The 26,022-nt window shown below is 41.0% G+C and overlaps 2 protein-coding genes across 8 annotated transcripts in view; one reads left to right on the forward strand and one right to left on the reverse strand.

The window, feature by feature from the left end:
* The window catches only part of MATN2 (matrilin 2), a 70,307-nt gene extending 53,112 nt beyond the window's left edge, over nucleotides 1-17,195 (forward strand). For 5 of the 7 annotated variants that reach the window (XM_017806435.1, XM_017806437.1, XM_017806439.1 and 2 more), the window contains 12 exons: nucleotides 2,466-2,588; nucleotides 2,674-2,796; nucleotides 2,887-3,009; nucleotides 3,173-3,295; nucleotides 3,763-3,885; nucleotides 4,052-4,174; nucleotides 5,850-6,263; nucleotides 8,774-8,926; nucleotides 13,027-13,098; nucleotides 13,634-13,738; nucleotides 13,981-14,076; nucleotides 16,862-17,155. In XM_017806435.1, coding sequence (XP_017661924.1) covers nucleotides 2,466-2,588; nucleotides 2,674-2,796; nucleotides 2,887-3,009; nucleotides 3,173-3,295; nucleotides 3,763-3,885; nucleotides 4,052-4,174; nucleotides 5,850-6,263; nucleotides 8,774-8,926; nucleotides 13,027-13,098; nucleotides 13,634-13,738; nucleotides 13,981-14,076; nucleotides 16,862-16,914 — 1,631 coding nt within the window. In that variant the 3' untranslated portion in view covers nucleotides 16,915-17,155. Of the gene's footprint in view, nucleotides 1-2,465; nucleotides 2,589-2,673; nucleotides 2,797-2,886; nucleotides 3,010-3,172; nucleotides 3,296-3,762; nucleotides 3,886-4,051; nucleotides 4,175-5,849; nucleotides 6,264-8,773; nucleotides 8,927-13,026; nucleotides 13,099-13,633; nucleotides 13,739-13,980; nucleotides 14,077-16,861 lie in introns of all 7 variants that reach the window. The other 2 variants (XM_017806438.1, XM_017806441.1) reach the window with 2 other exon arrangements.
* A 641-nt stretch (nucleotides 17,196-17,836) lies between these two features.
* RPL30 (ribosomal protein L30) lies at nucleotides 17,837-21,756 on the reverse strand. The gene is made up of 5 exons (XM_017806443.1): nucleotides 21,629-21,756; nucleotides 21,489-21,539; nucleotides 20,507-20,652; nucleotides 19,253-19,383; nucleotides 17,837-18,003 (listed from the first exon to the last, which is right to left on the reverse strand). The coding sequence occupies exons 2-5, from the start codon at nucleotides 21,507-21,509 to the stop codon at nucleotides 17,954-17,956; spliced, it is 348 nt and encodes a 115-aa protein (XP_017661932.1). The 5' UTR covers nucleotides 21,510-21,539; nucleotides 21,629-21,756; the 3' UTR covers nucleotides 17,837-17,953.
* Nucleotides 21,757-26,022: the final 4,266 nt, after the last annotated feature.

The raw sequence follows: 26,022 nt of genomic DNA on the forward strand, positions 1-26,022 counted from the left end.
GGTGAAACAAGTTCTTCTAATAGGAGACAGAGCAGGGGCCAGGGTAGAGGAACAATAACCCACCTAATTCCTGTTTGCATCTACCTATCTTTTTTTATCTTTTATCTTTTTTTAATCTATCTTTTTTTATGACAAAAGATAATGTTAGTCTCTGAACAAAATATTCTGCTAATATTTGTGTTCAGTTAGTTATCTACCAAGATCATAAGTTGTTTTAAGATTCTCAGTTATACAGGTGTCCCACGCCTTTGTTTCTGAATGCATGAGCTTAGTTCTGGCTATTTTAAAATACATATGTTTTTCTGTTATCCAGATTCCAAAAAGAATCATGTCTCCTAATATCAGCAGCTGCTCTATTTTTTTTTTTGCCATTCTCTCAAAACTGGAGTAACTAAAAAATTTGTCAGTGATTATTTTGTAATTTCTTCTGGGTTGTCCATAAAAGTGTTAAGTAGAAGCGGAGTAGGGCAAGTTCTTAGAAAAAAAGCCACTTGATGGTCTCCCAATTACAATTGATTCTGAAGGCCTTTCTAAGGCAGCATTAGTCCAAATAATGTTGATTCTATAGTCTGTTTCCTTAATCAAAATAAATACCAAGACTTCTGCCTTTCTGACTGCTTCATTGTATGAACAGCATGAGCTTTATGAAACAGCTTCATCATCAATTAAGAAAGATATTTATTTAGTTTTCCAGGATCTGTTTTTCCATAACACCAAGTTGATTGATATTAATGCCCTTTCTTTGGTTTTACTCTGAATCAAGTTCCACATTATCTATTCCATTATTTTAATGAAGATCAATGTCAAGCTGACAGGCTTATAATGAACTACTCATCCTTTTAAACACTGGAACGATAGTATTTTTTTCAGTGTGCATCCAAGGTGTTCTTCAGGCAGCTCTTTTACACCTATTTGCTGCAAATTACCTGTAGTTACTGGTTAAAAAATGTGTGTGTGTGTTCACTATGTGCTGTGTGACCTAAATCTGAGCTGATGAAACTCTTCACTCCAACAATACCATCAGTAGTCTATTTCATAAGTTCAGATCTGAATACATAAAATTTTTAACATTTTTGCGTTGATTGGCAATTCTACTATTTCTGTCTATTAATTAAAAAGACATTGTTAGAATGCTTTTTGTTCCTAATAATATTTAAATAACATACTCATGCTACCCTTTATTTGGTTGGCCATGCACCCCCTTGTCCTTTTTATTTCAGTGTTTTCAAATTCCTGATATTTTCACGTTCAGTAAATACTGTGAATGTTCTTTCCTCCAGTCATTATTCAAATATTACAGCTGTCTTCAACTTCAATTTTGTAATTTTTTTTAACTACTCTGGCATTCTTTTCCAATTGTGAGACTATATTTTTGGGAAATGTCTAGTAAAATCATTGCAATCATTGACTTTTTTTACTACTATTATTATTATTTCCCACCCACCCCCTGCCCCCTCAGATCCCAAAATAGTCTGGCTCATATTTGCTTTCAGCTGTGTAAAATTCATCCTTTTGAAGTAATAGCCATATCTGTTGCTGGTTTGTTTTTGTTTCTGTTTATAAACATGAAATGGGTCTAAGTTGCACACAGTTATGTATGTTTACCTACATTATAATTTCTTTTTTATTCACTATGATGGAATCTAGTTTAGATTGCCATGTCTTAAATGTAATTTGTGTTGAGTTAGAAGGTTGTCTTATGTAGTAGTTTTTGGAACATAAGGTTTTCTTCACTGTATATTAAACCTGAAGAGTCAATTTGAACTTGACTGTCAGTATTGTTCCACTTTTTATGCAAAGGTAGTTTTCCATTAGAAATTGAGAGTATTTTCTTCTGTGTCGCAGTGAAAAAGAAACAGGGAATGCTGATAGATGCCTCCACTTTCTTCTATACTTTCCCCCCATCTATCCTTCTTGAAGAGGTTTTAACCCATTTGTTTAACACTGAAGTCATATGAGTCCTCCTATCAATTCTCAGCAATACCAGTTAGATTTTATTTATTGTCTCAAATAAGTAATTCCTATTCTTTATGGTGTTTTTTTATGCAGACTCTTGTCACTGATGTAAGGATGTTAAAGAATTATTGTTAAATCATGTCCTGTGATGTTTTTCCTAATTTCGTTTTCCCAATATGAATTTGTGCTAAATGACTGTACTAAATTATTCCGTCCTTTCACTCTTACTGCTCTTAATGTAAAGTCGTCCTCCTTAATCTAGTCAGATTAATCCTAAAATGATTTACTGTTAGTTGAAGACCATCCAAACCATGCAGTTCTTTTTGCTCAGATGGTAAAGAACTCATGCTTGATGTAAGCTAAGCTATCTGTCATTTAACTAACCAGAGATTTGCTTTCAGTTTGGAGACTTGCTTCCATTTGCTCAAGGGATTACCTCCACAGTATTTGTATTTATAAAAAAAAGTTTAACTAGCAAACCACATTAAATATTATCTAACTATTCCCAGGCAAGGATATTTGCAAATCAGTCAACCATGGCTGTGAACATGAGTGTGTTAATGCTGGTGATTCGTTCGTTTGTAAGTGTCAGGAGGGATTCCTGCTAAGAGAAGATGGAAAAACTTGCAAAAGTAAGTAGTCTGATACTTACCAGCATCTGTAGCTCATGCTTGTGTAGAAATGCATTAAGCAGCAAAAGCTGTCATCTGCTTTCAGATAAAGATCTTTGCAAATCAGTCAACCATGGATGTGAACATGATTGTGTTAGTTCTGGTGATTCGTATATCTGCAAATGCCACAATGGGTTCCTACTCAGACATGATGGGAAAACCTGCAGAAGTAAGTAGCATGAGAACGTAGTTTGATGAATTACACATAAAATCAAGGCCTCTGCTGATGTATGCTGACTACCAACTCTCCTGTTTGCAGACAGGGATGTTTGCAGCTCGGTTGACCATGGCTGTGAACAAGTTTGTGTGAATACTGAAGATTCCTACATCTGCCAGTGTCGTGAAAAATTCATACTGAAGGAGGATGGAAAGACATGTAGATGTGAGTAGGCTGAGCATAAAAGTATGTTTTTATTTGAGGCTTTCAAGTGTTGTGGCTCTGAGTGTTTGCACACGTGTATGTTTGTGATTTCCAACTATTTGGGCTGGTTAAAAAACCCAGCCTTAATGAGCCTCACCTCACAAACCCCATCCACTCTTCTCAGATAAAGATGTTTGCAACTCAGTTGACCATGGCTGTGAACAAATTTGTGTTAATACTGATGATTCCTATGTCTGCAAGTGTCATGATGAATTCATACTGAGGGAAGATGGAAAAACCTGCAGGAGTAAGTTATTTAATCTGTGGTTTGTAATTCCTGATCTGTTACTGAAACACACTATGCAACAGTAGTGTCTTATTTGTGTCTTTAATATAGAATCAACTTCATGGGAGTGAGCTTCTTCATAGAAAATTATTGCCATAATTCTTATATTTTGTGAAAGTTATTTACTTAGCTAACTGTGCTAAATACAATTTTCATTATTCCAAGCTAAAAATGTCTGCAAAACAGTCAACCATGGTTGTGAACATGTCTGTGTTCCAACTGACGATTCATACATGTGTCAGTGTCACAAGGGATTTATATTGAGGCAAGACAGAAAAACGTGCAGGAGTGAGTAGCTGAAACTTTTATGGGGAATCTGTTTTCCAGTCATAAAAGAAATAACAGACTTAATTTCACTCAAAGCTTGTTCATGCCAGTTTTGCATTTAAAAAGTGGTCTAATAAGGAAATTCTCTTAACAATTCTCAGATAAAGATGTGTGTCAATCCATTGACCATGGCTGTGAACATGTGTGCATTAATAATAACAATTCATACAGCTGTCAGTGCCATGAGGGTTTTGTCCTGCGACAAGATGGGAAAACATGTCGAGGTAAGTAACTAATTGTGTCTGTCAATCACTCTTCCCTGGCATTGCTATGTAAACAAACTAAGATGTTATATTCCTTTGTCATATGTTCTTCAAATATTATGTATGGAGTCTCTGAATTTATAAATGTGTTAAATAGAATACAGATAAATATTTCAATTTTTCCTAGATAAAGATGTCTGCAAATCAGTTGACCATGGTTGTGAACATACCTGTGTTAATAATGATGATTCATATATCTGCAAATGCCAGGAGGGATATGTACTAAAAGATGATCAGAAAACATGCAGAAGTAAGTACATTTTATTTAGAAAGCATTTGTTTATTTGATTTCTAAAATTAACTGTCCTCACTTCAAAAAAAATCATAGAACCATAGAATGGCCTGAGTTGGAAGGAACCTTTATGATCACATAGTTCCAACCCCCCTGCCATGGGCAGGGACACCTTCCACTAGACCAGGCTGCTCAAAGCCCCATCCAGCCTGGTCTTGTACACTGCCACAACTCACTTCAAACATGAAATAATATTTGAAAGCCCAAAGCATATATGTGTGGTGGGAAGTGTTGCAAACAATTAACTTGATGCTCTCATAAGCAAAACGCTATCAAATTGGAACAGTTGTTTTGGTATAGCATCAAGTACAATTATAATTATTTCAAAACATCAGCAAAAAAGCCAAAATAGAATCTTTTTAACAAGGAATGTGAACTTTAGTCAGATTCATATAGTGTATCTTTTATCTTTATATACTGTATTTTAAAATACCATTAATTCTATTTGCTTGTCTTCCAACATGATATGCATTTATCTCATCTCTTAATACTTGGAGGAGAAATTATTTTAGTGGAATACAGTAAAAATATTTATTCAGCTGGAAATGGATGCCTTAGTCGAGGAGACTACGATTACCAAAATAATGGTATCCTGTCCATGGCTGTTCTTGCTCCTAACTAAAACCATGCACCATGAACTGCTGACCTATCTTGACTTACACAATGATATTGAGGTGGTTCTGATATTCATATAAGTTGCATTTGCATCACCTTAGTATGTGTAAGGCATCTTTTTCTCAGATGACTGCAGAAATGAATGCTTGGGCAGTTTTAAAATAGATATTTTCTAGAAAGTAAAGTCCAAGCTTTAAAGCTGAAAATTCCTTATTCCTTCATTGACTTGGTAACAGACATCTCCAGTAATTTCGGCAGTCAGAGTAATTTCTGCTGCACAATACTCTTTTGTACGGTGCTTTCAGCGTTCTTCCTATACAAAGCTCTGAAATGAATTGAGGTCAAAGTTTATTTGATCCAGACCAAGAAGCAAATCTTACATTCCTTAGTATGGAAAATTCTACTTGGAAGTTCCATTGATCAAATAAGAGCTAAGCATCTCTGCAGCTAGCCCTTGCACAAAGCACAGTAGTCTATGCCTGCTGAAACTACTTTGATTTTTGCATGTGCACTTGCCAAAAAGTACAAGAACTCCAAATTTGTCAGTCTTCTGACAAACTCCCAGCTTTAATGGATAAACCGAAAAGGTTAATTGCAACAATACATTAGCCTTCTAATTACAAGACTGTTAGGCAGTTACAAGCAAAAAACCCCTTATCTAACCAATTCTCTCACCTATAGTTTTTTAACTATTTTTTAACTTCTGCAGTACAAATTCAACTTCAGTAATTCTCTTCCACATCTCTCAGTGCTGCTCATCTACACAAATGCAAAGTTAGCATATGGCTTATCCCTGGAAGAAAATTGTGGCAACTCTGTCTCTATATCCTAGTTATGTTCTTCAGTTCTCTCCACTTAATAGTCATTCTTAAAACACATCTTCAGACATACTGGCAAAATTGGACGAGCCAGAACAGGGTACTTTAGATGACCTCTTGAGTTCATGCAGTCCCTAGATCCCTTTCCCAGCTTTGTGGATTTTTTTCGTGGTCTGAACACTCTCCTGCTCATTTCACAGGATGCACTGAAGGCCCAATTGACCTGGTGTTTGTGATTGATGGATCAAAAAGTCTCGGAGAGGATAATTTTGAAATTGTAAAACAATTTGTCTCAGGAATTTTGGATACACTTGAGATTTCACCCAAGGCTGCTCGAGTTGGTCTGCTTCAGTATTCCACGGAGGTTCGCACAGAGTTTACATTAAGGCAGTTCAGCTCAGCCAAGGACATGAAGAAAGCTGTATCACAAATGAAGTACATGGGGCGAGGGTCCATGACAGGACTGGCACTGAGGCAAATGTCTGAGAGAAGCTTCACAGAAGCAGAAGGAGCAAGACCACTTTCAGCCAATGTCCCTCGAATCTCCATTGTGTTTACGGATGGACGAGCCCAAGATGAAGTCTCTGAGTGGGCTACTAGAGCAAAGCAAAATGGTAAGTGGAAATGTTTTTGATATTTAATTCTAAAAGGCAAATACTGTTAGAAATAAGATGTAGTAATGGTTTGGGTGTGCTACAGTATGTGCTAATCAAGACAGCATTTGCCATAGGAGTGTAGCTGGTACAGTGACCATTGAATCTTTGGTGTTCTCAAGAGCCTTTGCTGCCAGGCACGTCTCATCCCTGGAGTGGGACCCACAGTAAGTGTCTCACCACTGGGGTTCTGCGCCATGCCCAGGCAGTGCCATGCAGTGCCCTGAACATACCCACTAAGGGTGGACATTTGATACACTGGGAACACTGGGAACTTCATAAAAAATTCTAAGGAAACAATAAAAAAAAACCCAAGCCCCAAGCTGTCTTCAAAATACAGAAATCTATCTTCATGAGAAATACTATGGTAATAATTGGCTATGTTATATTTTTGTTTACAGAATATGTTCTATATTTTGAACCAATTTTGTAATGCTGATGGTGTTCTGGAAGAAAGATGGGTCCTCTTTTCAAAAGGATATAGCTGTCCTGCTATCTATCTTTTTGTTTCTATGTACCTTATCAGGTGATATGCTGAAATGTGACTGGAAACCAGTGATTTTTAATTTCTAATATGACTGGGGAGAAATTCATCCTCTAGGACACCTGTACTACAAATCAGAAACTTCTAATCTGTTTAGCAGAGTCAACTGAAAATTTTCAAAAGTTTTCAAGAAAGTAAACAATCCCTTTCTTCTTTGCAAAACTTTTTTTTTTTAATGCGAAACTGCTTTAAGAACCATGGCTGATGGCCTACAGCTCAGAGAAAATAGACAGACTTTAAAAGATTCTGCACATCTTTTTTTCGGTTCTTGTTTTATTGACACGATACATCACTCAGAATTTGATATATGATTAGTATAGAATTGATCAGGACTGATACCTCTCTGCAAGGAGAAAATGCCCAAGGATATGAGAAGAGTATGTGCTAACAAGTATGCCATTACAATGGGTAAATAAAAAAAGTGCGTTTTAAAATAGTTTTTTCAAAAAACAATATTTATAGGCTAACTTGTGAGATGTGTGCCACTACATGGATGATTTAAAGAAGAAGGAAAGAAGTACAAGCTGACCTTCTTACTTGCTCAATGAAATGTCAGCTCTGGGCTGCTTACACTGATACTGTAATGCTACAAGCCAAACTCATCCCCTGGGTAATTGCAGCATAGGCAATGTAGTAATGCTGAATATGAACCTGACCTTGAATACTTTATCACTGATACCTCCAAGTCTTTAAAAAAACCCCAAATCTCAGCATGACTGCTGCATTCATCGAATTGGATCCGTTTCTGGTGAACATTTGACTTTCCTGGCTAAAGTGCAATGGTAGGCAGATTCATGAAGAAAAGCAAGGAGATGCTTGTATTAAATGTTAAAAGCTTGGAAAATCATATTGTATTATGTTATCAGGCCCATGATTCTTCAGCAAAAAGGTTAAAGTTGCAATTCCGTGAGTGTGCAGCAGTTATTACCCCATGATAATAAAGATATCAAATCTCCTCATCCCAAGTTTTATCTGAAACCAACCAGCTGAGAAGGCAGCTTCTGCTCTTGAATCATATAAAAGAGCTATGAAGCTCATAGCAGTACTGTGAATCACAAATCAGTAGTGGTGGTTCACACTTCCTAAGCTAGAACTGATGTAAAGGGAAATGTTGTATCAAATCATATATTCATGAGAATAGAAAAATAACTGCTGAAAAAAAGGATATTGAAGATCACTATATCTTGTACACATTGCTTGTTTAAAATCTGTCTGAGTCCACTTCCTCCGTCCCTGCTTTCACAGTTAAGAAAACTACAAATCTTCATTTACTTTCTCCATAGCATCTCTGCTGGGGAAATACTTATCCTGAGCATCCCTGTTGTAAGGCTCTTTCTTTCCTAGCCCCACAAATCATTTGTTTTCCCATTCTTACCCTCCTAAGTGGGCCTCCCAGCCTGCTAATGTCCTCTAGAGTGCAAGAATCTAGTCTGAATATGGTCTGAAGATTTCCATGAAACACTTTAGTATTTTTTTAAAAAATACTGCCATCTTTCAGGATTCTGACCCATTTTCTAGTATGTAACAGGTCTTTTTTCCACCCAATAATTAGCTTTATTGGACATATCCTACATACACAGACACACACAAACCAGGGACTTTCAGTGCAATTGCAAGGGTGAATTATGTGATCCTCTTGGATGTTTTGCAATAACTCTTTCTGGGGCTATTTAGTATCAGTAGTGCCAGGCAACTGTCATCTCTTTAACTTAAAAGCTATATGTCAAATTACAACAAACAAGTGAGTTTCTACAAATCTCTCAGTAACTAAAGCATATTAAGCCTCTTCAACACTGATGTCGAAGTTATAAAGCATATACCTTTCTTGTGCTCTCCCTTTCTCTCATATCTTCCTTTCACAGAGGAACAAGTACTTAGAATTAGAACTGCTGAAGTAATAATTATGTGCAACTTCTTTTGAATCCAGGTATAATCATCTATGCAATTGGAATAGGAAAAGCAATTGAGGAAGAACTGCTGGAAATTGCTTCTGAGCCATCATATAAACATCTCTTCTATGCTGAGGATTTCACAGCTTTGGAGGACATAAGTGAAGAGCTAAGAGCCCAGATCTGTGAAGGTAACAAAATTCTACTTTCCTTGAGATAGCAAAGGAGCAAATGCATACAGGTGTTTTCCTTTTTAGATTTTTCTTTCCTTTAATATGTGAGGAATATATATCGTTAATCTATCACTGGGTAAAGGTATATAGAAATTATCTTTCATTTATTTTCATAAGGGTTGCATTAAATGTAGACTTCTATGCCCAGAAGAATCAATTGCTCCTTCCCTTTTCTATTTCTACAGTAATGCAATGAACCCCACCCCACCAAAGAAGCCTGACCTACTTCATTAGGAATGTAGGAAAATAATCAGAGATTCGTAATACCTTAACGAGAATAAAAAAAAATATTCTTAAGACCAGTGGCAAAAACCTAAACCACAGGAAATAAATCATCAAGACCTGTTGTGCCTATTTATAGAAGACTAAAAATAGTTCACTGAGTATACATTCACAGCTACAAAGAGTGGATTTCAGTTGTGTGTAAGCTCCCAGTTTTGCTCCACAAATGTGGACTGTTTGTTCCAGAAAGCACCCTTCTTCACTCTGGCACAAACAGCCTCTGTATTACCTTTCCCAGCTAAAGAGGAAGGGGAATGTGAGCTGGGGCAAAAGCTGTTCAGCCAGGGAGAGGACAGCCTATCTCTCCCACTCACACGTTCCCAAGACTCATTAGTATTTCTACATTCAAATTGGTACCTGAAGCAAAGTCTAGAAAGAACACTAGGAATAGTATTAGTCATCGGAGAATTGTGCAAGATAATTTAATTTTACTAGCTTTTACTTGGTTGTTTTTCTTGGAACTAAATGCAAACAGGGTTTGCCTTCTTTTTCATTAACATTACAGCGTAAAATTGGCTGCAGCACATTTCTTCCTCATACAGATGTCAAGGAAGAATCTGTAAAAAAAAATTTGAGGATGTTTCCTAGCTTGTATGCTCTCTGTCTTTCAGTCCTAAGTCCTAGTTCCATCTTTCTGAAATACTAAATACTATGATAACATGAAATCAAGTCAGTTCAGTTAACCTTCCTATTAGGCAGATAATCTGCTGATGACAGCATGTCATCTTAAAAACCCATGGAGATGCCAAAGCCAAAACTACCTGGCAACCAGGATAATAATTCCCACTCATTAGCAAACCCCAGTATAATAATTCTCATTCATTAACAAGCCCCAGAGCTCAGTGATGGAAATGCATTCTTCAGGTACCCACACCGGTGGTTAGCAACCACAATTTTTTTTTCTTTTATTACTTTATGAAAAAAATAAGTAAATCCTGCCCCTTTGTGGCAGTTTCTAGTCTGCATCTCTAGTAACTGCCTTAGCTTCTGTCCTACTCCTCCTCTCTCATAACAGGCAATGAATGCCTCACACCTGTGAGCTGAGGACTCACCCAGCCTTGTTTTTCCGGACACTCCAGGACTAGCTATTGCTCATCAACTCACTCCACCAGGAATTCAGCCTCCAAGTCTGTTACTTAAGCTAAAAGTTTTGGGATGTTTTTTCCCCTTCTGTTTTTACAGCCTAATTTCCCCCCTCCTTTGCAACAGCAATAACTTTATTTTTACTCCAACCTCGGTCCTTAGTTGAGGACTTCTGAGGCTGCAACTTGTGAGGACAGTGGGAGATCCTGTGAACCTCATGGACTCCACTGACAAAAAGCCTCCCTTCCCCAGTCCCAGCTGTGGATGCGCTGCATGTTTCCAACTAAATCAGAAGCCATCCAAATCTTTTTTTGGGGTAAGGCTTTTTCCTTTTATTCTGCAAAAGCATCTGCCTTGTAGAATCGCTTCTGATTACTATTAATTAGTAATTTACTAGTAGTAAAGGCAAAAAAAAAAGAGAGGGTTTTTTTTTCTCTTGTCTCTTATTAAGAGGAACTCAGTCGGAAGGTTCCCATTCATTGCCTTGGTTAATGTTAATTTCTCATCTGACTGGAAGCACTAACGAGGCTACAGCAATGTCATACATAAGACATACTCAACATGATTGTGGCTTCATCCCTTTCTGAGCATGTGCATTATGAGAGCTTTTAATTACATGGTCATATACTATTTTTGTCACCAGACCCCAGCCCTGATCATATGACAGTACTCAGCAGCCTGCTGGTTAACATTCTGTTCTCCTTCTAAATCGCAGATCATTACAAGTGCAGCAAATAGACACTGCTTTTACTGACACTTTTTTGAAGCCTTCTCTTAATAAACTAGTTATGTTTTGTTACAAAACAGAACAGTAAAAACAAACTCCCCAACTTCAGTTGTTCCCCAACAATTTCGTTCACTGCATTGACTTCACTAAGGGATTCAGGGTGAGCAGCCTCTGTCACTACTCGTCTGTTTATTCAGCTTTACAGAGGCAATGAGATCAGAAATCTTGGAGCCCCAACCAGTTTCTGAAGCCTAAAGAGAAGTTTCTGAAATGCCCAATTCCCATTCCAAACTGGAGAACCTCTGCCACACCTCTACCAGTGTATCTGTGTTTTTTCTGTCCCTAATTAGGTGTCCATACCAGCCCAGTGTCCAAAGCTCAGACATTTCAAGTCAGTTCCTCTGCCCATCCTAAACAACCCCCTCATTAGCCTGCAGTTCTTGAACAACTTCTAGAGCACGTCATTACGTGACATCAAACACTCGAGGTTCATCTTACCTGTTCCTTCCCTCTTACACTGGAAATCTCACCATCCATCTTTGCAGTTCATCATTCTTTTGCTAGTCCTCACCAAGTTTGTTTCATTCCTTACCTTGTGATTTCATCCCACACTTCTCTGCCCTGAACTCTTCTTCAAAAAACTGTATTCCTTCCAGCAGCTGGTTCCCATGCAGACTTTTTGAGATAGATAGATAGATAAGATATAGATAGATAGATAGATAAGATATAGATAGATAGATAGATAGATAGATAGATAGATAGATAGATAGATAGATAGATAGATAAAAATATTGTAGTTCTGCCCACTGATCTCTGGTCTTCTTATTCAACCATTCATCTTTGTTCATTCCCTGATCCTCATGCTCAGTCATTCCAGCCCCCACCCAAGAGGATCTCATCTCCTTCCCAGTGCAACTTAGCACAGCTGTATATGTTACTGTGCATCTATCAAAACTGTTGTTTTGACCCCTGAACCAGCAGGGGTCCCAATAGCTATAGACCTGGGCGGCCCAGATGCATCTTCCATCTCCCTACTGCATCTTCATGGCACATCAGGAGAGTTTGCACTGTCACCTTTTACACTCGTGCATTTATTTTCAGTGCAAGAACTCTGGGTTCCAAAGGGAGGGAGCCCCAGATGCTCCATCCACTCCCTTGGCATGGTCCATCAAGTCGCGCCGTTGTTAACTACACGTTCTTTAGCTCATCTGAGCCATTAAGGGCTCCAAAGTCAGTCGAAGGGAGAAAGGTTTATTTTCTAACAAAAGACCCGTTCTTAAGGAAGCAAAGCTGCCTCCACGCTGCTCTCTGGCGGCAAGAAAGGGGCAGTGCACAGCACGAGGTGGTTACCCCTACGGTTAGAAGGGTTTCCATTTCTCTCCAAACACCTTTTGACTAAAAAGATGAGTGTGCAGAGTTTGAAATAAATCCCTACACTTTAAAGGCTGTTTTTCATCAATTAGAAAAGTGTGTTTTTGCTTATAACTGCAGTGCATCAAATAGACTCCACGCTTCTCACCTATACACTCCCAACTCCCTTATCAATGTTTCCTGTTATAAAGAAGAAAACTGAAGGAGAGTAAGAACCTTTTTCTTTCTCCAAGCAGTTTTTATTCTTATTCAGTTCACCCCAAAGGACTGATGGATAATGAAACATGCAAGAATTTTCACTAAAGGACACAAAGTAGATTGCTGTCATTTCAGATTGCTTCACTACTATTAATCTATTCATAAAGCACTTCTGGTTTTGGAAGACTTCCTCTGATAGTCTGAGTTGAAGGGCAAGTCCTGGAGTTTCCATCAACACTGGACCTCTTCTAAACTGCACAGGTATGAGGCATTCTCCATGTGTAATGAGAGACAAACACCAAGTTACTGGCAATAAACATCTCCATTTCTAGGGAATGTGAACATTTTTATTGCTCCTTTTGTGATACTGTTTCCTTTGACAATTTCTATCTACCAGCCTTGAGCAAGTCACCTCACCAGCAGGATCCATCGTCTGGCAGACTTCATAAGATGGGTCCACAGCCTTCAGGTTGGCTGTTTTCACTCAGTGTCCTGCTGTCTCCCCGGTCATTGCTAAGTTGCCTCTTCACGTCACCTTCTGTAGAGCACCCTCACAATTCACCTGAAGTTGTTCATTGCATTCCCCTGCCTCCCCCTCCTCCAAGCCACCCTCCTTTCTGCAATGTGAAAAATTGAGATTCACTGTAACAAAAGCATGGCTGCATGCTTCTTACACCATCCAAACAAATTACTTCATGGGGAAACTTGTATTTCAACACTGTACTTCAAGCATGTTCAGCTTTCAGTCACTTGTTTCTCACAGGAACCTTCACAGCTTCCTTTCAGTTCTGCAACCCACATCTTACAATCATGTATACAGTAAATACAGCCTAACAGCTTGGTTCCTTCATATCTTTGTGTCCCTAGTCCTCTCCATGAATGATCCTCACTGCAATCAGTGAGATTACTCACTAATTAAGGAGAACTCAGTGCATGTGAGCAGAAAAAAAATACTGTATAATTAAGTGGGTTTGATTTTTAGACTTTTGGGGGGTTTCCTGCAGGACCCGAATCAACCACAATAGCCATCACAGATGTCATTGATTGTCCACACCTTGCAATACACCACAAGTATCTTTTTGAAGACAGTCACAGTCACTCAACAACAGGTAATCAGGTTACCTTTGTTTAGAATAACCAGACTGCTCTTTCACTATACAGGCCTACATACTGTTTACTGTTTTCCAGTATTTACAAAATCTGTCCCCAGCATTCCTTTGGATGCTGACCTGTTTTGAGAACAGGAAGATGTATTAAACTTACTTGAATTTATAAATCCTTATAATTTCCTCCCTCATCCCATTCGATTTATTAAGCATTTAGCCTTTGCCTGATGGTTTCTGTTTTTCAGCAAAAGCTTCAAAAGATAACGACCAGTGCAAATGTGAAAACCTTGTGACATTCCAGAACTATGCAACTAATGAAGTAAGAAAACTCATCGAGCGATATATCCTTTCAGAATAATTTTTACATTTAAGAGAGGAAGGGCAGGTTAATAGAAACTATAACTTTAATGCATCAAGTCCAAACTGCATCCATAGGTCAAATCAATTTGCTGTCATAAAAATCTAAACTACATAATAATTTCCAAGAAGCAAGGCCTTCAAGACTTTTTAATCTGTCTCTCCTTCATAGAAGGGACCAAGATATTAATAAAGATCTTAAGTTTTAATAACCCCTAACAGTAAACACCTTCAGGGACAGCAAAGAAATGACTAGTCAAATTCAAGACTAACACTTGTTGCTTCTTCAGATGGTATTGAAATAGCATTTACTGGCTACAGGAGATGTTTCCCTTTTGAACTGCTTGGTGAGGCACCAGATGCAGTGAGTCATTTAAAATCATACTCCAGATGAAGAGGAATTCAGAGGACTGAGGTTTGATTAATTTTGCATCAAAAGAAATGCAGATAAAAATAAGCAAAGTGCAGATCAGTAGCTTCTGTCCCTTCCCCCTCCTCCTTGGTCTGTTTTTTCCAAGGGAAATGTTAGTGTAAAGGCTGCTGTACTATCCGTAACATCTACCATGTCTCAGCAGACAAGAGCAGCAAATTGGCAATACAATACATCATGCAGTATTTATGCACTATTTATGCAGCAAATTCCTGTTTTCTTCATGAAAGCTGCGTCTGTCTGATCAAATATATAGTGAGAAGACATTACATCTTCTATTTAAGTTCTACAACTGAGTGCAAGATCAGTAAGCACTTATTTTCTGCAAGAAAGAGTGCAGTGACACTAACAGCTCCTAACTGTGTGCTTCCTAGACAAGAACAGCTTCAGACTGAGGAACTTGTGAAGTCTGTCCAGAGCAAGGCTAACAGAGCCCTCAGGGGCTGTAACAGCAGGCAGGACCAGCAGGCTCTGTTAACCTGATGCAAAACGTTGCCTACCAGTTCAGACCTTACTTCTAGCTATTTTATGTACCTGCAGCAGCCAGCTTCACTCTCACCTTCCCAAGTGAATCCTTTGGTAGACACTTCAAGGAATCATGTTCTGATCTCTTGATTAAATTATTCAATGCAAAGTAGAATTATTTCATAAAGGGGGAGAAAGCCATCGTAAAAGGTTATTGCTAGGTGTTTCAAATGCTCATTTCAAATGCCCTTCTCTGAAGGGACTTCTCCAAATTACTTTGGAGAAAAATTTCTAGGTCATTTCCCACATCCTTAAGTTATTTAGGCACATGGACTTCCAACTTAGATGCTGACAAGAAAGGAGACCGTTCCTCACCCCTTCAGAAGCCTCAGCCTTTTTACTGTCATCTCCTACAGAGAGGCTACAAGGAGCTTCTTCAGAATCAAAGAACAGAGCTTAGCAACATGTGCTTTTTTGCTTTACAATTTGAACAGGCGACCCTTTGAGTTTTATTCCAAGGACTCAAGGTGATGGAAAAGCTGTTAACGCTGAGCCAGAGACCTATGGATTATGATAGGAAGTGCTAAGCACTTCCTCAGAGCACTGTGCAAACACTCCTTTGAACAAAGGAAGAACCATCCAGTTTCCTCTCCATTACAAATCTTGTTTCTCTGCCTTATCTGAAGAGCAGCTCAGATACAGGGTGATACACCAGTTTTTGATGCTGCAGAAGATGGCTGGCCAGTCCTCATCCACAGATCTGGGGGAGAGTGGGAGAACTGGCTACAAAACTAGTTCGTTGTAGAATATATAGAGGGACCAGTCCAAACTCTTGAGGATTTGTATCCAGCTACATTTAACTTTTTCTATCAGTAGTTGAATGCAGTTTCCATTGCTTGAATTTTGCCTCTGCGAACACTTGAGAAACATGGATGTTGCAAAGAAAGCAGCTCACGTGATGCCAATATGCAGAGTAATCCCTTCAGCAAGACAGACAGCTGAGGAATTACCAAACAAACGCGATGTCCAGGCAGGCTAGTGCCCACAGCAACAGCAGGACCCACACTATTGCTCCTTACTACCCAGAGGATATATTCTCCTGCTGTCAAGGTGGGGAGGGAGGGGACACAGAGCACATGGCTCTTCTGGCCAAACTCAGAGGCTGAATTCAATTTGCCTGTCTACCCATACCAATTCCTGTGCCACTTGTCAAAGATCCCAATTTATATACCCCCTTCTCCCTCTTCCCTTGTGGAAGACCTTAAAATGTTGAAATCAAGACACTAGATTAACAAGCAGAGTGGCATGCAGCAACTTCATCCCTTTGAGGTGGGCCTCAGTGCCTTCAGTTCCCTCCTGATGCTAGGCATCCTCTCAGCTTCCCCGGGCTGCAGCCTTACCATGGCACTCAGAGAGAGATGTTCAGGTAAACAGTACTGGTCCAACCTCCTGCTGCAGCAGACATAAAATTCCTGCCAACTAGAAGTGCTTATCAGGAATATGATGCTGTACACTGCTCTGTATTGCTACAGCTTCTTAGTTTAAGTGGAGCCACCCCTAGATCTCATGGGGCTTGTTGTGCTCTATTCCACATCTATCTGGAAACCACTGGCTTTGTAAAAACAGTACCTGACACTACATGACCATGGGGCAGAACAGATCAGCAGCAGACATTCTTACTGCAGTCTCAGAGCTCCATACAGTTTTATAATCTGTTAGTTACATGCAGTTTTCCATGTGATTTAATTGGAACATTTTTTAAACAGCATTAAATAGGAGAAACAAGAGAAAGTTTATGGACCAAAACAATCAGGCAGATGACTTTTCTATTAATGCATCTTAGCACTACCTCCCTTTCCTTAACATTTATGTACTCGAAGAAATGACAAAGAGAATGGAAGATTTGGAAAACAGGCTAAGATACTGAGGAGAATTTAAAGTGTATGCTACACTGTATATTTATACATACAAATGTGTCAGAGCTATTTTCTTAAACAGGTTCAAAGTAAAATAACTAATCCTTTTGTCTGAAGTTGAAAAGAGTATTTTGGATCCCTGCATCTATATGCCATGTGTTGTCTTGCATTGATTGCAGATAAGAAATGTTGAAAATTTTATAAACAATTTAGTAACTAGCAAAAATCCTAATTAAGCAGAACTTAACTGAAATAAGCTATGCAAAATAATAAAATGCTGTTATTTTTTGAAGTGAAACCTCCATGTTTTGAAGTACTTTTAGGGTATGAATTTATTTATGGCTTTTCTGTATTTCCCTCCTCCACTCTGCTAACATTTTAAGCACCCAATCTGTGTGAATATATATAGTACTAGGTATACATAGACATAAACAGAACCAGTGGGACAGCACTCACAGCCATTAGGTTTTACTTGGATTCTTCAAATGAGCAGACTACTGAAATCAGCTGGAAGTAAAAAATACAAATTTACACCTTTGTGTTTAAACTGTGATCAAAGTAAATGCACAGAGGGGCAAGTCTGCTGGATTATCAGGGCATCACAGTCTGAAGTTTCCAGTACTTTTGCTCTTAGCGCATCCAGACCATCCAACCTCTCCCTGCTGTCCCTTGGTCAGTATTCAGATTTTCTAACTTTCCTGAATGCAACTAATATTTTAATTATGAAAACATTCTTTGGTCAATACAGCTAGCACTCCAAAACCAAACACTAAGGAAGGCCTAGCCAGCTGGGATTTGGCACCATTCTTGCCATTATCAGGCCTTCCTCCACTTACCTCTCAATTACCTCTCAAGATCCACACTTTCTACAGAAAGAAACAGCCAAGCTTTGTCCCATCAAGGTTATTTCTAACACAATACGAAACACAGCAGTGGTAATGAATCTTCATTTATATAGTTTGTTCCCAAAACCAAAAAAGGTATAATAGAAATTTTCCTTAAAAGATATCTGTAACCAGTTTTATTGTAGAAATAACACCTTTACAGCATTTACTTCTCACTGGTTTGTTCTGGCATGCTTCTAATGATGTCAGAGTCACCTGTAAAATAAAAATATATTGTTACAAAAGGACCCACAGAAGGTGCTTTCAGGAATAAGCCAAAAAGCAGGAAAATACCCCACCCATAAAAACACCACAACGATTCTAGAAAAAGAAAACAACTTAAAAGCAGTACAGAGAGCCTGTTTAGGAAAAAAAGCAAGTAATTTTTACGGATTTGATAAAAAAAATACTTGTAACTGTATTTTTCTAATCCAAATACAGTATTTTTCAAGTAATTATGTAGCTGTTACTAGCATTTACAAAGCCAGTACTAGAGCAGCAGTCTAGTGCTGGAGGACACAATGCATAGTTTTACTCTAGCGAATGTCTAGCCTCCCCTGATCACAGCAATATCAGGACAGCGAGAATATTCGCATTAGGTTTGTTACACAGCAGCAGGATTTACTTGCAGCTCCCACCCCACCCAAAAGCAAACCTAAAAGTGACATTTTGAACATTAGGTTTACAGCTACTGTTTGAATACAAGCAAGCTAAATAAAGTTTTCTGAAGTAACAGTGAATTCAAACCGATGTCATTTGGGGAACATTTGGTGAAAGTTATTACAGAAATCATTAAACGCATGTGTACGTATTCTGGGCAACAAACAGAACAAGAGAGTGATTCTTCTCTTAGAACATTCTGGAAAGAGGCTGGCAAGTCACCTAATAAGCAGTCTATATAAGGAACTTGAGCAACTTTGTGGGACAAAGAGTGCCACCAAACCATAGAAATACACAAAGACTTTTAAAATAAAATGTTTACTATAATTTTCAATCCTTGGTTAGCACCCATCTGCATATAAGTTATTTTTGGATATATCATTCTGGGAAGCAAAACAAGTCACAATCCTTTGGTTTTGATTAAGAACAGTCAAACAGGGCTGATGTAAACAGCACGTTGCATGAGCTCGTATCTGAGTTAATGGGTTCAGAAACAGGTCCCATAAAGTTGCTTCCTAGGTACTGAAACCTGCCTATGGACCAATAGATAGAGAAAATGCTCACAAGGTTCAGCAGTAAAAGGAGCTATGTACAAACAGAATCAGCAGTCCTTCCAGGTTCTAAGAACCTAGGACTCACAAAAGAACAGGATCTTGGTCAAAGCAAATTAAGACTTAAACCTGATGGAAAAGGCAAAGTGTGTCATCACTCCTTCTCTTTACTTGCTCAGTGCTGCTACTCACAGGAGAAAGGAGGAACCATGAATACATGCTCATTTGGTCCCTCTGCTGTAGGAGGGAATTACCTGGGTCGATGATGGCCAGTGTGCACACTCTGTAGTATTTTCCACATGCTGTGCCCAATTCAATGTTGTTGCCACTGTAATGGTGGACACCAGTCTTGGCAAGCATAGCATAGTACTCAATCTCCGATTTTCTGAAATCCAAAAACTGGGTGTTACAGTACGAACAAACAATTCTGACTGACTGCAATACAGAGAGCAGCTTTAACTCATATCACACTTAAACCTTACACAATTTTCCTTAGCACCCAAAGAAACACAGCTGTTCCTTGCCAGACAAAATCAGCCCTGTGTTGCAGCTCAGGTACCCTTACCCAGACTTATGCTGAAGGTATGTAATAACAAACCCCTCAGGCTGCTCCTATACCTCCTTATTTCTACACAGTAGAAACATGTTTTAGGTCTTGCAGACTTCTGAAAAGCTGTAGCTGTGCCAAAATGCATAAACGAAGATCAATATCAATGTTGATAGGCAGTGGCCAGACACTGAACAGAGATACAGCTGCTGCTAGCTGAGAAAGAAACTGTGTATTGTAATTTAAAACAAGAAGTCCATTTATATTCCACTCTCTTCTGGCTTCCACCAGGAGAGTCTAGCGGTCAATATTGTTTTTCAAGCACTTTTGGAATCCCCACTAACACTGGGGATTGCTGCCTACTGGAACAGTCCTGCCATTTCTCAAGCGTCTAATTTCTCATTTTCACATCTGCATTTTCTTGGGTCTGTTAATATCCCTTGACAATAAAAAGGGATATTCCACAAGGGATATTCCACAAGGAAAGCGTCAGGAAGTTAGTGAAGGTTTCATTCTCAAAAAAGCAACTCATTCACCAAGAACCCTAATTTATAACTAACTTGGACAGCAGATTTTGTATGCTTCAAATATTTTAAATCAATTACCGGTTTTCCTAGCTGTAAAATTATTTTCCAATACACTGCTTTGAAAAAGCACAGGAATTCAGCCCCAGTACACTCTCAGTGAATGCTAACAGTGTGAAAAGCTTCCTGTACTAGCTTCTCTAGTATGAACTCCTTGGAAGAGAAACCAAAAAAAAACAACAACCCACTGGGAAGCATTTCAACATATCCAGACCTGAAATCATTACACACCAAACCACCCATTACTTTTATTTCACATTACTCTGGAACATGCCCATGAAGTCCTCTGCATTACCTCACCACAGCAATTAGCACACACTGCATTTGTACGAAGAACTTGTCTCAGAGAGAACTGTTTTTTCCAAACGTCTGCTCACCTCAAAGCAGGACAGTTGTTGGCGAGGATGACCAACTTGGCTTTGCCCTGCCGGATCATCTTCAGAGTCTGTTTGTATCCGAGCACGTATTTGCCACTTTTCATAACCAGCTGAAGCCTTGAGTTTATGGACTCCAGGGACTTTTTCTGAAAAAGATGTAGAACAGCATTACTGTGTGTTACTTTGCATTTTTCAAAATCATGAAGAACATAAGAAAACAAAGACATTTCAAATACAACCAGAACTGAAATATTCATAGAATAAGAAAGGCCACTCAACCCTCTGAGTGTAAGAAAGCTTGTTGATAAGAGGTTGCTGACACTGTCTTCCCAGCTTCAGAAAGTTTTCTCTTACCTAGGTATCTTACAATAAGAAAATACATCTCAAAGCACTGCTGCTGCCTACACAAGTCAGTGACATCTGTGTGTATCTGACAGGCCCTCATCAAGCTCAGCTACTCAACTCCCAAGTAAATACGACTTCTGCCTTGCAAATCTAAGTTAAGTTTGGAGTCTGTCTCCCTAGGGCGCAGTGGCAGCGTGATACTGGGCAGCAGAAAAAAGCAATCCCGTGCTGAAGCTACCACGGGTAAGGAAAGGCATTTGCAAAGACGAGCACGGCCCCTTTCAATACAAAACACAGACTTGTTAGAGCCACATTAAGAGAAAGGCCAGAACATGGCAGGAAATGCAGAAGCTGAGCTCCACATGCACTAAGAACTGCGCACCAGCTCCCCATTCCTCCATTCAGCTCAGGGCCTTGTGAGCTGCCCGGGAGGGAACCCGGACACGGGACCCGGCGGGAGGGGGCCGGGGAGCGCGGCCTGTGTCAGGAGGGCACGGCCCGAGCTCTGAGGCCCCTCCACCCCGGCACCCCCGGTCCCCAACCCAGACGTGCCGGGCTCCGCTCCCCCACACCGGGGCGCGGCCCGTTCCGTCGGGCCGCCGCCACGTGCACCCGGCGCGGTCTCGCTCCCACTCACCGTCTTCTTCGCGGCCACCATGGTGCTGCCTGGCGCGGGGTCCGGCGGTACCTGGAACACAGTGGGATGGAGGGGAGCGGTCAGCACCTGGCAGCGCCCCGGCTGCGCCCCGCGCCCCCGCCCGGCCCGGTCCCGCTCACCGTAGACGCGCCGCCAAGATGGCCGGGCCGGCAGAAAGGGCCGCCTCCCCCGCGCACCGCGCGAATACCCGCGGCTGCTCTCGCGAGAGCCGCACACACGCTCCCCGCCCCGCCCTTCGGCCGCCAACGCGCCCCAAGCCCGGCGGGCGGGATTGGGCAGGGTCTGGCGGGTGGGGCGGGGCCTGTCTGGGGGCGGGGCCGGCTCCTGTGGGCGCGTGCGGGTCTGGGTCCGGCCCCTTCCCTTCCCAGTCCGCGCCCCTCCCCGTTCCACAGAGCTGCTCCAAGGGCCCCTTTACCGTCACAGCCTCTTGGGAGCTTCGGACGCTGATGAGGGAAGGCCCTCGCAGGGAGAGTCCCAGTGGCCCGAGCTTTCCATCATAGAATCACGGAGTCATAGAATGGCCTGGGTTGGAGGGGACCTCAAAGATCATCTCGTTCCAACTCCTCTGCCATGGGCAGGGACACCTTGCACTAGACAAAGTTGCTCAGAGCTCCACCCAGCCTGGGCTTGAGCGCTTCCAGGAATGGAACATCCACAGCTGCTCTGGATGCACCTATTCAAAAGGTTCCTATTCAAAAGGTGCTTGTTTGGCCCTTTCAGGGAATATATTTAAAGGCACACTCCTTCAGAACTGTGTGCAGTGTTATGCAGCTTGTTACCTCACCTGGATGTTGGCCTACAGAGAGCATAGTCAGGCATCACAGAGCAGCATCCTGCCAGCCTGGCCTGTGCAAACTCTTGAAAATATTTTCAGTAGTATCTTGCCATTTGAGTACAATAACTAACTTTCAACTAGCCTGTAGAAACAGATAATTAGCACATCCTACAGTACAATATTTTAACAGGAAATGAAGGCAAGTTGTGGAGCAAAGATTTCTCTAAAGACTACACAAGTCTGAAAATGAAAAAGTCAGAACAGGAACACAACCTGTTCCAGTGCCTCACCACCCTCACAGTAAAGAGCTTCCTCCCAGTGTCTGGTCTAATCCTACTCTCTTTCTGTTTGATTCACCCTTGTTCTGCCACTTGTAAAAAGTCCCTCTCTATCTCTCTTGTGGGCTCCCTTCAGGCACTGGAAGGCCATAATTAGGTCACCCCTAAGCCTTCTCTTCTCCAGGCTGAACAATCCCAATTCTCATAGGAGAGGTGCTCCATTCCTCTAATCACCTTGTGGCCTCCTCTGGTCTTGCTCCAAAATGTCACTGTCCATCCTGTGCTGGATGCAGTACTCCAGGTGGAGTCTCATGGGAACAGAGTAGACAGTCCCCTTGGGGGCTGTCACTTCTGACAGAGAGTTGATGTGGAAACTTATGGGATGGAGAAAATAAATCTCTTGGGTATCACAAGGCAGTGGCTCAGGGGACACACATGGTGGTCTGACTCCATGTCCCTGCTGTAAGCACTGAGCATTGCCTTGGTAAAGCAGCACTACCTGCCTTCTGCCAGGCCTGGCAGCCCCTGCCTGCCCCTAGTTCTGCAGTAATCAGTAGCCTGTCCCGATGGGATACACCCCTGGGCTGCGCAGTCACGTGGGTTTCAAGCATGGCAAGCCACTAAGCTCGGGTTCAGCACTGGGCACCCTCAGTGTACCTCCGGGGTTTGCCGGGGCAATGGGTCTGCTCTCCCACCTGCTCTCCCAACTGTGCAGTGTTCTTTTCCCACACTGAGCAGCTCAGTCCTTGGCTGTGCTGGAGCCACAGTGCAGGGAAAACTCCTCCTGCCCCTGTGCCCTCTGGAAACCACCAGCTTGAAAACTGTCTGGTTGAGCACAGACATGCTTGCTTTGAACATGGCCATTACATGAGGTTCCCCTTTTTGATCTGAGGACAGTTGTAGTCGATCCCACAGTGCTGTCCAGCCTGGCTGAGCAGAGAGGCACAGAGAGCACGAACTCAGCTTGGCATTGCAGGGATGAGCAGTGTGAGTCTTCAGGGTGAGAGTTTTGGGGATTTCCTGTGATATCCCCAAAAGGAGGCCTGGGGATCCACCCACAGGACAGCAAGTCCGCCGCTGATGTGACTTCGTGCTCTGAAGACACACCACACCAGAAAGGTACCCCAGCGTATACATCTTCTCATGAAATTACATAGCAGAAGAGCTTTTCTAGACTCACCTGGGTTAGCACAAGCACGGAAGAGTGCTGTGCTTGTTGGCTTTAGCAAGTTTGATGCCCTTGCTGATACAGGATATGTAACAAAAAACTAAAAAGCCAAGCCCAAACATGTTGTATTCAGTCATTCTAGTATGCTTATATTAATAGACCTTATTTCAAATAAGGCAAATCATTCATTGCAATATACTGTTGTGCTTTTCTACTTCATGCTTACCTCCATGCTAACTTTTTTCTGGTCTGTGATCACACACCTTACCAAAATATTTCAAACAGGATAACCTCACTAACAGGCAGCCTTTGGTCAAAATGCAAACCCTCATCCCAACCATTTTTTTTCTGGGTAACAACCTTAGGTTTTGACAGATCAGTTTAAACACGTAGATTAATATCTAAACTATTTATGCTGAGATAAAGATGAGATAAAGCCAGGTTGGAAAAAATGTCACCAAACTTAAGTGGAGCTTAAATACCCCAGGTAAAACTCAGACATTGGTCCATCTCTAATGATAAAGTTCTCTGGGAATAATTTCTATATTAAGCACATAAATTATATATGTAGTATATAAATAGTACTGTAATAATGTTACGTTTTGGTGTGTCTCTATAGTCTAATTTCTCTTACTGAAACAAAATAATTTCCATTCCTTTAGAGAGCATAATTAAATAAATTTTGAAGTATGCTTCAAACTTTTCTTTGGCAGCTGAAAACTCCTTTCTATGGCTCTTTCTTTTCTGTTCCTCTTCATCCCTCTGCTCCAGCACTCAGCTGCATTGCTGTTATTCCTACTGTCAGACTGTGACTTTGCTTTTAATTCTTTATACTTTTACCCGGTTGGTTGTGGTCTGGTGAAACATTAAGCTTTTTTTGCCTGTTGAAATTACTGGCAAGGGAATATAAAGTTCTGTGGGCTTCAGGAAGTCCTCGGTGCCATTCCTTTCGACTATTCCATGTTTCATGATACCTTGCAAGATGTGGGAGTCATGCACGGCTCCAGGAGAGGGAGCTGTTTCCCAGGGTACCCTTGCAACCTTTGCTCAGATTAGGAGAGAAGACAGTACTTTCCTTAGCACTTTATATAACTAGTTCTTTCCAGTGATGTGCTTTTTAAAAAACTCTGCATTTCCAAAAGAAATTTCTGACAGACACTTTGGTCACTGGACCCCAAATTCTGTCCCCAAATCTGGGTGAAATAAGGATTGGCAGAGGGGGTGGGAATACACGCAGGGATGGGCACTATTGTCTCTCATCCTCAAAATCTCCCTTCTGTGGCTGTGAAGGCCTTTCCTGGGGATCTGTGGTCCATAAAATGTCCTTTATAAAGGCAAAAGGCAAGTCCAAGTCAGATGAAAACAACACTAGAAGAAAAAAAAAGGCTTTGGCTCCACCAAAATTCCTTAAACAGTATTATACTGACACTTTTTTGTTAAAAATCAACAGCTGGGAGCAGATGGGCATTGACAGTGCAGCTGTTTGAGAAGCAAAGAAAGGGGGAAAGTAAGTCAGGCAGAGTTTGGTACCCAGGCACCCGCAGCAAGGAATGCAGAGCTCCCCTCTACAATGAGGCCGTGATACATCAGAAATAGAGGAAAGGGAGGGAAGAAGTAGACAATGTCTTTATCTACAACAAACAAGTCTCACGACAGAAAGATCCAGGGAGCAGCTGGAAACCTCAGGAAAACCAGCATTACTTCTCCCAGCACTAAGAGCAGACACTGTGGTCTCATCCAGCCCTCCTGCCTGTCCCACCATGCTCAGCCAGGGAGATCTTCTCTGGTGGAGTCAGGTATTACTCCGGCCAAGGGGCTCTGCAGGCTGGTGCTCAGTTTGTCAGTGAAGATGAGCTTGCAGGGAATGGAGAGTACTTAGGGAAAGTGAAGCCACTCCTCCTCCCCTACTGCTTCTCCCACCCTGGCCTTAGTCTGTGCTTGCCTAGTAAGAGAGCAGGAACAGGGTTTCCAATGGAGAGGGAGATAACTTAATTCAATCTGGAGAGCAGTGGTGTATAGTTAACTGAGAGAAAAGGTTGTAAAGGAAAAAGAAAAAAGGAGAATGAGAAAAAATTCATTCTGAAGTCTGAAAAATGAGCAGTACACAGGCACCCTATGGCACAGCCTGGGATGGATCATTCTGTTAAATTCTCTGAACTTCTGAGATCTTCATAAAGCTGAAGTGGCAGCACTGCTGACCTTGTGAGAAAATGGGAATCACTCTGACAGCCAGAGATGTAGAGGACCATCTGAAGCTGTACCCCTGCTTAGCCCCCTTCCCTGAGCATCAGC

Source organism: Lepidothrix coronata, unplaced genomic scaffold (assembly GCF_001604755.1).
Source record: "Lepidothrix coronata isolate B3197 unplaced genomic scaffold, Lepidothrix_coronata-1.0 Scaffold15, whole genome shotgun sequence".
Classification (NCBI taxonomy): Eukaryota; Metazoa; Chordata; class Aves; order Passeriformes; family Pipridae; genus Lepidothrix; species Lepidothrix coronata.